Genomic DNA, 15,830 nt, shown 5'->3' with positions numbered 1-15,830 from the left:
TAAATAATTCGTTTTGTTTCTTCCCTTCGTTATGTTTTTCTCCCCTCTGTTTTTTCCTGGCGTTTTCTTGGGCTGTTTTCCCCATTGGTGGAAGCCCGGGCAGCGTTTAGTTTTCCTCTTTTTCTCTGTTCGCCCGAATCCTTTTAGTCTTTACTGTGGATTCCAGTGGTCTTCATATCAGGCCGGGCGGCGGTTGTTTCCGCGTGAACCTGCTTCCTGCGAAGAGTGGGTTTTTGGATGAGGTTCTTTCCTTGTGGTAGCTCGTTTTTAGCAGCGAGTGGCCTTATCAGTCGGCTGAGACTTCTCTACCTTTAAATGCTGGTGGATACAGTCTCAGGTTTGCTTACATATAATATGTAATCCCTTTTTTAATAAAAGGAAGGTTTTTCTGTGGAAAAAAAAAAGGTGCATATCAAATCAAGATCCTCCTCTAGCCATAGAGGGTTGGAGTTAGAGATGTTGGCTAGAATTATAGCTTGCATATTTGCAATTCTTGCATTAAAGTCTCCTAACAAAACAATATTACCTTACCATTCCTTAGGTAGTAGATATCTTTCTCTAAACCATTGAAAGGGAAATTTTTATCTAAATTATTATGGATAGAAAATAAAATACAACTAAGAAAATATTTTAAGCATTAATGTCTTAAATTTATAATCAAACATGTTGATTGAAAGCATCTTTATTGTGAAGCCTGACACAAGTCTAAGGAAATTCCTTATGAAGGAAGCTAATCTTGCAAACCCTCTCCAAGAAGATTGTATTCCATGTACAAAAGAGCAAATCCATTTATATTAGAGACATGATTTATCATAACTGATTCCACAACTAAAATGATATTAATTTAACTAAAACTGATATCAATTTTTTTGAAATCCCACTCAACATAGGACCCTTTCTCCATAGAAATCCCCAACAATTGGATTTGAGAATCCTAAATTCATTGAATTCGTATTGGTCAATACGAAAAGCAATGAAACACATGATTTCTCTACTAAGCAATATTCAACTTGAACATTTATTATCATACTCGATCATACATCAAGGAGTGAAATAACAAACAATGATAAGAAAGGTGTTTGTGCTAATTCCTATATAATTGAACATGATGTAGTTTTCCTTTGGTGGATATAACCATTTTTATATATTTGGAATGATAGTTACAACTGATTGGCCGAAGTCATTTTATAACCAGTTAGATTAGATCAACTAGTTCTAAGGAAGCCTACTTGCCAACATCAATTATTCTAGTCAAATGATGAAGATAGTTGATCATCTAACAACAATCTTTTGTTTTTCAGCAATTTTTTTTATATAATTACATTTGCTATTGCAGTGTTCCATGTTTGATAAATAGTGGACTTAACATTTGGGGATAGCATATTGTCCCATGTTTGATGAATAGTGTACTAACACAATAAAATTACAAACCAAACCTTCAACTCCAGAGCTCTTTGTATTGTTTGTTGTTATTTTCTTCCTCAGCCTTCGCTTCATCTCCGTATATCTCAACATTACTTCTTGTATTTCTAGCCAAACCTTCAGAGTCTTCACCTTTTCTCTTCATTTTTGAGCCCGTGAATGAAATATCAACTAAATACAAGCCACTCAGAAAATAAGAGTTGCAAATTCTATTGTCAACTCCTTTTATTTAAAAAGTAAATGCAATTTCACAATAGGATCTAGAAAGCAGGTAAAATATTTTCTTGGATGCTAAATTAAAAATAATATTAGTTACTTCATTGAAGGTGCGCTATTAGACACTTGACGTTTTTCGGAGAAAAATAAGGAAGACTCAAAGTAAATAACTGAGAAAAGCAAGGTGCTCTTACAACTGGGGTGAGGGGTATATGTAACGTAAAAAAAATGATATTTGGAAGGAAAAAAAAAAAAAAAAAAAAAATTCTGACCTAAGCGACAAATACAAAAATAAAGTAATAAAAATCCATGTTAACCCGGGATCTTTTAAGCAGCATGATATCTACACTTGGTTTTATGTTATTCCTCGTGAAACTCCTTAAATCGATAGTTAATATGGATCTATGTTGTACCTACAATGCATTATGCACCAAATAAAGTTAAAGAATTCAATAGTCTTGGTAAAAATTTCAATCTTTAGAAAAAATGCACCAAATTTCATATCTTGTGATAGATAGAGACATTTTATTATAAGGGATTCACCATAAGATTGGAAATAATTCAACAGCTCTAACGTAGCAATTTGAGCTTTAACCCTCCTCAACACAAGGAACCTATTGCTATCATATTACACAAAATGCAAACATTTGTTAGTTTGGATGCAAGGAAAATTCTCTCCCAGGTAATTTGAAAGCCTTCATTTTTTTTCAAGTTAACTCATACTTTCCATTTCATAAATTCTTTCCTATTTATCATAAATGAGCTTGCATTACGATGTCCTCCACCTCCATATGCCTACATAAATTCAAAACAATGTAATTAGAGGTATTGCGTTGAATATTCCCTAATTGCAATGGATACTCTGATTTGAACTCGGATTATTTTGGGAGATGAGAGAAGATATCAAGAACAAAATAAGAGATTGCACATCTTATTCAAGATAGAATAGGCTTTCAGACATAACTCACTCATGCACATTCTTAATAACCTAAGACACAAGATGTAAAATTAACGATAAAAATACGTGTATGATAACCAAAAAAATGTCATCTCTCATGTCATTAATAAACGTAAACAATTAAATTTCACCCTTATGAACACACTATTCTTTCTTCTATAGGATGGAGATCAAAATATTGAACTACACCAAGATAATACCATTTCATTATATAAAAAATAAACTACTGTTAAAACAAACCTGAGAAATTTCAGTTGTGTCTTCAGAACCAATACTGCGGAGACTAATCTTAACGATGTCATTATTAGCTAGCTCTTCAACATTATAGACAACAGCACCAATAGGCCTGCGGAACCCATTCAAAGTAAAAAAATATAAGGAAAACAAATGGTGTAAGGTTGAATTTCTTGCATTATGTAAGGTTAATGTATAAATAAAATTGAATAGAAAAGATCACTCCCAAGACAAAAGGGAAATCACCATCTTACCATTTTTACCAACAAGGAGCAATCAAACGCAATCCTAATGTTCAAATAAATTTCAGCTATCAAATACAACTGATTTATTATTGTTGCAATGGACAATAAAAGAAAATCACCAAACATTTCAAATTCTTATAGCTAAGCAACTTTGCTCCATATTCATGATTCAGACTTCAGTAAGCACTCAACCCCCTATCTACAGAAATCTAATCTCTCAATGCCAGTCCAGACTTGGTTTATTGTTGAAATAGATCCTCTCAGCCACACAATGAATTTGCAACATATCCAGGAACACAAGGAACATGTTAACATGGAACCAGACTTACTAGAGAAGCCATTGAAATCGAAAAGCAACCCAATGGCATTCGTTGCAGAGATGACTGTAAGATTAAACAAACCTGGGAGCCATTTCTCAATCATTTCCGTTCCCTTAGAGTTCCCTCAGGGCTTCTCATCTCCGTTTCCTTAGCGTTCCCTTACAATTCTCTTCCCCTACTCAAAAATTCCCCTGGGTTCTCTACCCTTTCCATCCTGCGTGTTTCCTATGTGCCTTAAATTTCCTTAGTTTTCCACCCTTGAGACTTAACTACTAATCGCTCCCTCTGCTCCACCGTGTGGATTCATTTGCTCGTTTTCCTTCCTCCTCTATTTTTGACTCTCATCCCAAATCCTCCCTTCCCCTTTCCTTCCCTTATCTAATTATCCTCTTGGGAACCTAGTCCTCTCTCTAGCAAGCCAGTTGGAATGAAGGCAAGCTTCCTGGCTGAAGTTTGCTGAAAAGGTTAGATTGATAATGATAGCAGTAGTAGTTCTGGAAAAAAATATGAGCATGGTGATATTTCATACGCTGAAGATCTATTCTTCAGATGGACCAAACTGGAACTCAACAACCATCGCTATGGATTTGAAGACAATATTAACATGAAATTATCCAGGGTCTGGAACTCAAGGTCCAGGCATTCGAGACAGTAATACAAGCCTTGCAACAGCAGCTCAAGCAGTGCAAAATAAACAGCATACTACTCCACAGAAAACCAACAATAACTGGGACACTATTCAAAACCTCTCAGCAAAACTTGAAAACTCCAAATGAGAAAATGAGTATCTGAATCAAAGGGAACTGAGAGCAGAAAGTCGAGGGAACAAAGTGCAGCCAGAGGAGGGGAATGCCATCATAGGAAGGCCATTGGTGGAAACGACACATTAGGAGCAGCACAAAACCCCTAAGTCTTGGGTAGAACTAGCAGGGACAAACCCAGGAACAGAGGCAAGCAAAATAGTCACTACACATGAAGTAAAAAGAATAATTGATGAAGGAAAGGAAAGACAGAACAAGGCATCAAATGTCATTGTCAAAGCTATCTGAGAGGGCACAGAGCAGGAAGAACCAACGATGATAGCCTGAGGGTTTCTTAGAGATGTATTTGATTGGTCCCAGAGTTGCGGGGGAGCACTCACCCCCCCCCAAACCCGCTCCCGAAGCGCACTCCGGGTAGGAGCGGCTCGGGAGCAGGTCAGGAGCACACTCCCGGACGGGAGCGATTTTCGGGAGCGCTGTAGGGAGCAATCGCTCCATTGCTCCCGGAGCGAAATATTAAGCCCGGGAGCGATCAGGGAGCGATCGCTCCCGAGCATTAAAAAATCGCTCCGGGAGCGATCCGGAGGAAAAAAATTCCACGGACCCGCAAAAAAATTAAATTTAAAAAAAAAAATTGTTTTAAAAGCCCAATGGGCCTAAAAAAAATTCATTATCACTTCATTGAGTTGAGTTTCTTGGAGAGCAAGAGCAAAGGAGCAAGGAGAAGCAAGGAGCAAGCGCCAAGGAGCGAGGATCAAGCTTGCAAAGAGGTAAGTAACTTAGTAATTTAGTTAGTTTAATTTAGTTAGGTAGTAATTTAGTTTATTTAATTTAGTTTATTTAGTTTAAAAATCATGAATTTAAATTAAATTAATAAATTAAATTAATTAATCCCAATAAATTAAATTAATTTGCAGATTCAAAACCCTACAAACATCAAACACCATGGACCTAGTTATATTTCTTGGCATTTTCCTCTTCTTGGTCCCTTTTATGGTTATTATGGTGCTGGAGAGTAGGAAACGGAAGGGCCAAACTGAAGAGGGGGATGAAGAAGCTGGAGAAAGTCGAATTGATGAAAACCCCAGTGAGGAGGAGATGGAGGAGGGTGAACATGACCCTCAAAAAACTAAACAAGACCAAACCCCATTGTGGAAATATGTTAACAGGGTTGAAACAGGGAGAGGGGGTGGAACCACTAAATTTCATTGCCCCCATTGCAACAATGATTACACAGGTTCATACACCCGTGCTAGAAGACACCTCTATGGAAAAAGGCCATGGGATGGAGACAAACAAATAGGAATCAAAACTTGTCCAGCGGTGTCAGCAGCGGATAGAGCCAACTACATAAGGGAAGAGGAGGAAGCCCAATACAAATCAAAAAAAATCAAGGGGTTTCTTTGAACCAAGCTCACAATCACAAAGAACTCCTTCAGCATCCTCCCAACGCAGTGGATATGGAGGCACAGGGTCATCAGCTTTAAGGCGTAGAACCATATCAGATCTCCTTGATGAGGGGTGTAGGAATGATGTGGATTCAAAGGTTTACAGGTTTCTCTATGCATGTGGGATACCATTCAATGTTCTTCGCTCACCTTATTGGCACGAAATGGTTTCTGCCATAAATGATGCCCCTAAAGGATACAAGAGCCCTGGGTATGACAAGGCAAGAACCGTTGGCCTTGATCATGAAAAAGAAAAAATATCACATTCTTTGAATAGAATGGCAAGTTCTTGGACTGACCATGGGGTGTCCATTGTATCTGATGGATGGACAAACGTAAAAGGAAAGCCATTGATAAGTGTTCTTGCCGTGTCTGTTAGTGGTCCCATCTTTCTAACTGCACATGATTACTCAAACAAGTTCAGGACCGCCATCAACATTGCAGAAGCATTACTTGAAACAATTGACCGTATTGGGCCATACAATGTCATCCAAGTCATCACTGATAATGCTCCTAATTGTAAGGCAGCGGGAGCAATTATTGAGGATAAATACCCCAACATAATTTGGTCTGCATCTTTGGTTCACACATTGAACCTTCTGATGTATGATGTTGTCAAAAACAAAAATGCACAATACCAATGGATTGGTGATTTGTACAAGAAAGGCAAACAAATGATAAAATTTATTACAAATCATAGCAATACCCATGGCCTTTTCCGCAGTCACTCAAGATTGGAGTTGTTGAAGATTGCGAAGACCAGATTTGGTAGCTATTACCTCACCTTCAGGCGCCTTTTGAAGGTAAGAGAGTCATTGGCTAGCATGGTATCAAGTCCACATTGGCAGGTATTAAAGGAAAGGGCTACAAATGCAGCTGACAGGCGAGGTTTTGAACTGGTGGAGGAGGCCGCTCTTGAGGGTCAGTTTTGGACAAGTGTGAGGAAAGTATTGGATTTCACCAAGCCCATTTATCACATGATTCAGTTTGCAGATACAGACAAACCAGTGATTGGCAAGGTGTATGAGCAGATGGATAACATGTTGGGGGAAATAAAAGATATTGTTCATAACAGAGATCCCGACTTGTACAATCTGATTCACGATTGTGTGTGTGAACAGTGGAATAGACTTAATCTTCAACTACATTGCTTGGCGTATATCCTTACGCCAAAATACTACTCTACATCTTGGTTGGGCCAACCTGCACCAGGGGGTGGGATTAGGACCAAACCCCATTTAGATGCAGAGGTAACTAGAGGATATTTGGAAGCATTAGAAAAGTTGGTACCTGACAGGGAGGAATGTGCAGCTGTGCGCCTTGAAATAGGCAGATACTTCAATGGCACTGGTTTGTATGGTAACTTCCATGCAATGGACAACAGAGATAGATTTGATACTCTCACATGATGGGAAACATATGGCGGCCAGGGACTTTTGCCAAAATTGGCAAAAAAAGTTCTTTCACAGGTTGTAAATACTTCTTCTGCAGAGAGGTGTTGGAGCACCTACAGCTACATACATAATGTGAAAAGAAACAGACTCAATGAAAACTGAGCAGAAAGCTTGGTTTATGTGCACTACAACTTGAGGTTGTTAAATCATTACTGTGATCGGGCTTATGAGGATCCCACATATAAAATTTGGGACAATCACCCAGAGGATGACAATTTGGAGGATGGCATTGTACATCTTGAAGAACTGGAAGAGGAACTTGTAAGGGATGAAGATGAAGCAGTTGCAGCCAATGTTGCACGAAGCGGGAGCGAAGCGGAAGCGCGGAAGCGGAAGCGGGAGCGCGGAAGTGTCATTTTCCAAAAATCTAGGAAGCGAAGCGTCCGCGGAAGCGTCTGCTATATATATATATATATATATATTATATATTTTTTGCATTTATACTCAAAACAAACATCCCAAATACCAAATTAATTGTAGAAGACATGAAAACATGCATATTTTTGCATAAATCAAGATAGATATGGCATCCATGATTCCATTGTAGTTACTAGTATGTACAACAATCATCTATATTCTAGCTATTACAAACATACATCAAATTTTTAAGCATATTATAAAACATAAAACATTTAAGCATATTATAAAACATAAAACATAGAGCATATTATGATTTATCTAGCAAGTGAGCAACTGTCAACATTTGTCATGTCCAAAATTCAAATAATAATGTTTACAAAATATGTCACTTGGTCACCGCCAAGCCAAAAAGGTTCAAAATTCAAATTCACAAGTCTACAAGTCTAATGAGTAATCTATGACAAAAAGTAGTAGATTGTGAATATATCTACTAATCTCTCCTCCTTCCACCACGAATAGAACGTGATGGCGGGCCTCCACGTGGTGGCAATGAAGAAGATGGTGCCTGTGTAAGTCGTGGCACTGAAACTGATGAAGAAGAACCCCCTGCTGTTGGTGTTGAACCATGGAACCTAGGAACCAAGGGACCAGATGGGGGTGGGGGTGGTGGCATATCAACACGGTCATCATCATCCTAGAATCGCTCAAAAAATTCATGCAAAAAAAAAAAAACACTAGTTAACAAAAAAATTAAAAACATGAATTAGAGAAATGCTTTATAAGGGAAAATTGGAAAATTCATACCACAATGGACATACCTGGATAAGAGCATCCTCTAATTGCTCTAGTCGCAACACTCCATCCTCCAAATTGGGCTCCTCTGGATTCTTGTCCCAAATCAACAAGTCTTTATTAGACTTTGCATCTTCACAGTAATGGGACAACAATCGCAAGTTGTAATGAACATAAACCAAGCTCTCTGCCCGGTCTAAATTCAACCTATTCCTTTTAACACTGTGGATGAAAGAATAAGAGCTCCAACACCTCTCTGCAGAAGAAGTGTTTACCACCTGTGATAGCACCCGCAATGCCAAACTCTGTAGAAGTGGAGTACCCCCTCCATGCATGTTCCACCACTCAAGAGCAGAAAAAGTCTCTCGATCTTGAATTGCATGCATGCTCCCAAATGGACCAGTGTTGAGCGTATAGTTGCTCACCTGTCTCCGTACCAATGCAGCCTCCTCCTCATCAGGGATTAATTTACTCAATGCAGCCATATATTTTTCGTGAACCTCTCTATCTTGGTGTGGTTTTTTCCTGCTTCCCCCCCAGGTGCTGGTGTTGAAAGCCATGATGGATGAGAGTATTTAGGTGTCAAAACATATGCTAATGCATGCAATGGAATATTTAGCATTTCCCATCGGTTTTGCACCTCTACACGAATATAATTGTACAAGGTGGTATCTCTAGGCTCAACAATGTCTTTAATCTGCCCCAACATGCTATCCATTTGCTCATACACCTCCCCAATTACTGGTCGATCTGAATCTGCAAACTTGATCATGTAATAAATTGGTTTGGTGAATTGCAAAACATATTTAACCTGTGACCAAAAGTAACTGTCAAGAACAATGTCCTTGACTGCATTAGCACCATCTGTGTCAGTGTTAATTTCATCCCATGTTTCAGCACACACCAGATTAGTTAAAGCTTGTCTCACCCTCACTAGCCGCCTAAAGGTGAGGTAATAACTAGCAAATCTTGTCTTTGCAATTTTAAGCAATTGCAACTTGGAGTAAGTGCCATAGAAGTAGTTTACCCTTGTATGCCCTGTGATGAATTTAATGAGCTGCTTCCCTTTCCTGTAAACCTCAGCAATCCACCCACAATCTTTGTGTTTCACAATATCATGCATCAAAAGGTTCAATGTGTGAACCAGGCACCCAGACCAAAAGATGTGTGGATGAGTACGCTCAATAATTTTTCCTGCTGCCTTACAATTTGTTGCATTATCTGTGATCACTTGAACCACATTATTCGGACCAACATCTTTGATTGATTTCAATAGGAGATCTGCAATGTTTTGTGCAGTTGCACTGATGGAGGAGGAGTCATGACATGCAATAAATACTGCACCACTAGAAGAAACACCAAGAACATTTATCAAATGTTGGTTTCTAATATTTGTCCACCCATCTGATACAATGGATACCCCAGAATCCACCCACTCATGTGTAAAACGTGTCAAAGCTCTTTGAACCTTAGCTTTTTCTCTTTCTAATAACACTGTTCTAGCTTTCTCATAGTTGGGGGCCTTGTATCCTTTTGGGGCTTCATTGATGGCCTTTACCATGTCATGCCAATAGGGAGAGCGAAGCACATTGAATGGTACACCGCAAGCACAAAGAAAACGGACTATCTTTCCATCCACATCATCCCTCCCAGCAACATTAAGGAAATCCCCTATTGTTCTTCTACCTCCAGAGGTTGCAGAAGTACCATGAGGAGATGGGCAACTACCAAATTTAGAGGTTGCACTTGATTCAGAATGAGTTTTTTGTTTCTTGTTTTTTTGTTGTGCAGCCATCTCTATTTGGATGTATTTTCTTCTTTCTTCAGTTGAAATGTTTGGGCAAATTTGTACCCCCACAGAACCCTTTTTTTCATCACTGTCCAGCACCCCACAAAGATGCCTCCTCAGACGGGTATATGAACCACAATATGGTTTTCCTCCATGACAACCATGAGGGCACACAAATTTGTAAGATCCACCACCTTTTCCCCCATCAAGTTTGGTCACATAGTTCCACAAGGGTGTTGATGTACCTTTCCCATCTTGTGCTTCAGTGTCCCCTTCAAGTTCATCCCCTTCCTCTTCAAACCCTTCCTCCTCATCATACATTGGGTCACTACTATTAGGACCAAGTTCATCCCCTTCCTCTTCCCTTCTATTCCTCACCCTTGCCATCATTAAAACCAAGAGTGGAATGATACATAGAAGCCAAAAGAACACCATCTTGGAATATGGATATAGGTGGTGGACAACCTGTAAATAAAGGAGCAAGTAGAAACAATGGGAAAGAGTAGGAGAGGGAGGAGAAAAATACAAATTTTTTTTCAAAAAAACAAGGGAGTTTGGGGTTTGAACTTACCTCTTTAGCTCTTGTAGATGAAGTCCTCCAAGCTCTTGCTCCAAGCTCCTCCTCCTTCTCCTAGCTCCTCCTTCTTCACTCCTCCAAGCTCTCCTCTCTTCTCCTCTCCTTTCCTCTCTTCTCTTCTCCTCTCCTCTCTTCTCTTCTCCAACTCTCATAAACTCAAAGTGAGAAAATGAGGAATGAATGGGAGCTTTATGCTTTTCATTCCTCACCCTAAACTCACCCTAACCCACCCCCTCATTGCTTAGTTAAATTAACTTAAAAAAAAATTAAAAAAAATGAAGTATTTTTCCTTGGCCCGCGCGGTTTTTTCGGAAGCGCTCCGAAGCGCTCGTGAAGCGTACGCTTCCGGGCCCGAAGCGTGGCGCTTCCGGAGGCCCGAAGCACCCTCCGAAGCGTGCTTCGGGGCCCACGCTTCATAAAAACCAGGAAGCGCCTTAAAAACACGGAATCGCGCTTCCGCGCTTCGGAGCGCTTCCGGAACGCTTCCGTACGGGGCGCGATTCCGGCCTAGGATCCGGGGGGGGGGGGGCGCTTCCTGTAACGTTGGTGGCAGCAGCCATGCCACATCCACCTCCACCTCCACCATCCAGTAGCAGTGCTCGAGGTCCGAGTCTTGTTCCTTTGCTGTCGCCACCTCCATCTACACCCTCACGTGGAGGTTCTAGTTCTGGTCGTCGGTCTATGCGGGAGACTCCTAGAAGACCACCACGACCTGCTCATACTCCTGGAGACTCTCGTGGCAAGGGCCACATGTAGATTTACAATTTACTTGTCTTTTTTAGTTTCTATTAGACTTTAGTTTTCATAACTATTGAGTTTTGAGTCCTTGACTCTTGACTCTTGACTCTTTCATATCATAATGATATTTTTTGTAAACAATATATCACTGTGACAATGAAAATTTGAAGTTTGAAGTTGGGCCTTGGCAATTATAACTCATTGGTAATGATTGTGAATTATGAATATGATGCTTTGTGAAAGACTAAAGTTGTTTCATTTCATTTCATTATTCATGTTTCATTTATAAATTTATAACATTTCATATCATGTTAACAGTTAGAAGTTAGGACTTAGAAATATCTAAGATATTACTTCTTGTAATGGTTAAACTTAGCTTACAAGTACAACTTTGGTGATCAATGATGATAAATGTTATTGAATTTTCAATTTTGAAAGCTTGAAGTTGAAACTTTAAGATTGAATTTGATGAATCATGATTCACAAGACTCAATATGTTGCAGTTGTAATATGTATTTTACTAACTTGTGGACATGGTTGATGAACTTGATGACGATTATAATTTCTAGATCATTGATGTGATATGGTTCAATGATCAATCTATGCTTTTTTATGTTTTTATGTCTAGTTCATCATTCTACATGTTTTCGTTGATATATATGTATCAAAAATTAAAAAATATAAAACATATATATATATATATATATATATATATATATATATAGATATATATTTTAAAAAATCGCTCCCGGATTCGCTCCCAAACTGGGAGCTTCTGAAAATGGTCGCTCCTACTCCCGTTTTCGCTGCCGCTCCCGCTCCCAAGCAACATTGATTGGTCCCCTTCAGTCAAATCAGCATTGCAAATGGGAAAGCTCCAAAAACATCTAGGCAAAGTCTGCCCACTGAATATAGTACTGTGGAATGCCAAAGATAGAAATCAAATACTTTGGGGCGAGGGGAAGATAAAGGGGGAAATGGTTTATTGATGAAGACCTTACACCAGCCTAGCAAGAGAAGAGGTGAATTGAATGGAAAAAAGTCAAAGAAGTGAAACAACAATGTAAATGGGAATTATTGTGGATTGGGATGGCCAAAATTGAAGACTTTAGGAAATATAGCTAAGAAATAAGGGGGTGAACCCTTTGTGATGAACGAATGAATGCATGAAATTTTAACATCCACAAGACTAAAAATAGCCTATGGGACCCCCAACCTCCATGCTTTTCACCTTTTACAATTCAATCCTTTTCTTATTCAAATTGATGATTAGCTGGCCCATCCTTCTAACAGCCCCCTCGCTGAAAAGACAATGCCAAGAAACCATTGCTAACATATTTCCATAACTGTCCCTAATGTCCCTGAATGCATTACATTCCAAAGTGAAATGTTTTTCGGATTCCACTGCCCCAGAACTGCAAAAAATACACACCCATTCTTTCAAAGCTTCTTTTGGTCTTTTATGCTGTCTCGTTTCACATTAAAGTTTATGCGAGTTAGTTCTTAATTGAGCAATAAGAATCTTTGCTCTCCATGGAATGTTATCTCCAATGTACTCTTTTTGTTGGAGATCACAGGCAAGGTTGAACTCCTCAACATAGTACTTCTTCTTTCTACCCAATCTTTTCCCCATACATGCTTTCGGAACTTCTCCAGAACAAAAATCTTTAAATCCTTGCTATTTGTGGGATAGGCATTGAGGTACATACTCCATTTATGCATCCATTTGTTGTTTTGTCTCATCGGTGTTTTCTTTCCTTCACTAATGCCTTCATTGAAGACAACTTTAGGCCATCTACCTACTCCCATTTGATCAATTCTTTTTAGATAGCTTATGAGATGCACCATAGCAATTGCTTCATTAGGAGCTGCCCCTTTCACTCAACATTACCTCATAAGGAACCGAACTTTTTATTTTGAACTTTCTCATGATCAAACATTTTTGGATTTTCTCAATTTGTTTCCATTTTGAAATGGGGTTGTTGCAATTTGCTAACCCACAATGTGAAAATTCCTTGATTGCAATTTACTAGACATTGTTCTCCTAATTGTTAGCAGTTTAATTGTTCATGGAAATTACTAAATAATTCACAATTGCAATCTTCACCATAAAAACACCGCAGAAAATAAAAACAAAGAACTGAGAAATAAATGCACACACAAAAAATCGACAATAATTTTTCGACTAACATCCCCAGAAAAACCTCGAAGCGAAAATTGGTGCAACAGATGACGGTTTATTTTATTATTATGCAACAACAAAATCTAAGTACAATATCTGTATGCCCAACTAGCAATCCTCCGACAAATAATCTAGCCAAAATAATTAGGAGAAAAATCCACCATCTGCAAAATAACTCGACCTCCCTCTAGCTTGCTCGCATTGCCTCTCTGGTTGCTCGCACTGTTGGTCTGCGCAAGTTGTACGTGTTGGAGAATGTAACTAGATTCAGTGTTCATAATGACCTTTGTAAACATGACATTGTATATTGTGTATATAAAAATAGAAATAAATTTTATATGTAAAAACATGGGTTTCATGCTCAAGTCGAGGTCAAAGCATGTTCTTCATGCTTCTAGGGCTTTCTACATCAAAGAAGAATTTTTATCATGTATTATAGTCTCATTGGGACTCATTGTAACAAAAGAAAATAATTACTTTTGAGTCAAGAAAGCCAGTTTATCCTCCAAGACCAAGTTGACCCAACGATGATGAAGTCGGCCTAAAGAGGGCTATTCGACCCCTCATGAAGGCTATAAATAAGGACTTTGACTCATTTGAAGGACTCACTCACTCAAGTTCGATTTGCAATAGCGAAGAAGGAAGAAGAGAGAGGAAGACAAGAAGAAAAGAAAGAAGTCGAAGGAAGGAAGATCTCTTGGTGAACCATCTTTTTCTGTCCACATGTGCGAAGTTGTCTAGGTTTTTTTGTGAGTTGCAGGCCGAAATTGCAGACTCAAGTTGCAGGGCCAAGGTTCTAAGTTGAAGCTGCTTGGACTGAGTTTGACTTTCCCTGATCTTGGAAGAATTTGGTTCATTTGGAAGAGATCTTGCTAGTGGGATAACTTGGTGCTTGGGAGGATCTTTGTGTTAGTTTTCGTAACATCAAATCGTGTTCTAGTCTCGAGACTTTATGGAGGCTAAAACATAGGAGTTCACCAAAACCCAAAGATCATTTCTAGAAATTCCACCTAGAGATAGCTCAATTAAATTAATTGACCATAATTAAAAATTTCCTAAATCTAAATTAGGAAAAATGGTTAATTAATAGCAATTAATTGAGAAAGGTGAGAATTCTCCAGAAACGCACACAAATCGACTTGGAGATGATCTTAGCCATCGATTAAGTTTTAATATTAGCCATTGGAATCCCAACTAGAGATTATAAGAAGAGGTAGATGGGTAGATGGAGAAGCAAACTTGGAGAGCGAGTTTTCTTGGGTAGTTCAATTTTCTAGAGAGCAACATCCTATCAGAAGAGTTTGAGCCAGAGAGGGGACGCAGAGACAAAGAGGGGCAAAGACAGTGAGTCCGAAGGATTTTTTCTAGTTCCGGAGAGTCAGCTATAGGAGGGTTCAGTTTCCTCAGTGGGACTGTGCAAAAGTATGAAAATTCCAAACTGGAATCCTATTACAACAACTAGAAATTATTCTCCTAATTGTTAATTTTATTTAACAATTTATTTGCAGTTTTCTATGGAAAATAATGAATAAATCTCACTGCAATCTACACAAATAAAACTCTAGAAGAATAAAACACTGGAAGAAATGCTAGCACACACACATAAAAATAACACAATTATTTTTGGACAAAAGTCCCTGGAAAACCCCAACTTGGGAAAACCAGTGCAGCAGCTAAGGGTTTTATTATTATGCAACAGTGAGAAATTTTGAGTACAATTGGATGCCAAAATCTGGCAATCCTACAGAGAAAAATATGTTGATCTAAAGATGATTTGAGGTTGTCATTTATGTCAACCCAATGTTCCACCAAGACTCTGGGACGGGGAGACGCGGGTGCGGGGAGACGCACAAGGGGAAAGTGTGGGAGTACCCTCAAATTTTAGGGAAATTTAGGGGGGACGGGGGGACGTCGGGGTATATAATTTTTTTAATATATATATATATAGATATAGATATAGATATAGATATATATATATATATATATATATATATATATATATATATATATATTTCAAATTCATATTCAATAATGAAAGCATAAATACAATGATACATACATAATTGAATTAAGTAATGAAATACATTGATCCATACTCATCATCCTTACTAATACATAAATGATTCATCCGTAGACCACGAGATTCAATAATGAAATACTCTGATACATATTTATCATTCATTATTCACCATTCTAGAATCTACATTGATTTAAAAATTAAATTCATCATTCTAGATTCTAAATTGATTTAAAATTAAAATTCATCATTCATCATTCTAGAATCTAATTAGTACTAAGCAAAATAGACTATAATAAACACTGAAATCTAAAGAC

At 38.4% G+C, this 15,830-nt stretch overlaps 1 protein-coding gene across 2 annotated transcripts in view; it reads right to left on the bottom strand.

The window, feature by feature from the left end:
- Positions 1-2,075: 2,075 nt before the first annotated feature.
- The window catches only part of LOC149228129 (DHHA1 domain protein), a 377,957-nt gene continuing 364,202 nt past the window's right edge, over positions 2,076-15,830 (bottom strand). For both annotated transcript variants that reach the window (XM_089378055.1, XM_089378053.1), the window contains 2 exons: positions 2,837-2,942; positions 2,076-2,433 (listed from right to left, as the gene is read on the bottom strand). In XM_089378055.1, the coding sequence (XP_089234181.1) occupies positions 2,356-2,433; positions 2,837-2,942 (184 nt within the window). In that variant the 3' untranslated portion in view covers positions 2,076-2,355. The remainder of the gene's footprint in view (positions 2,434-2,836; positions 2,943-15,830) is intronic.

Source organism: Pinus tabuliformis, chromosome J (genome assembly GCF_031772625.1).
Source record: "Pinus tabuliformis cultivar Carrire ecotype Pingquan chromosome J, CPIR1, whole genome shotgun sequence".
NCBI lineage: Eukaryota > Viridiplantae > Streptophyta > Pinopsida > Pinales > Pinaceae > Pinus > Pinus tabuliformis.
Note: the sequence above shows the minus strand (reverse complement) of the source record. Positions and strands in the feature narration are given on the sequence as shown.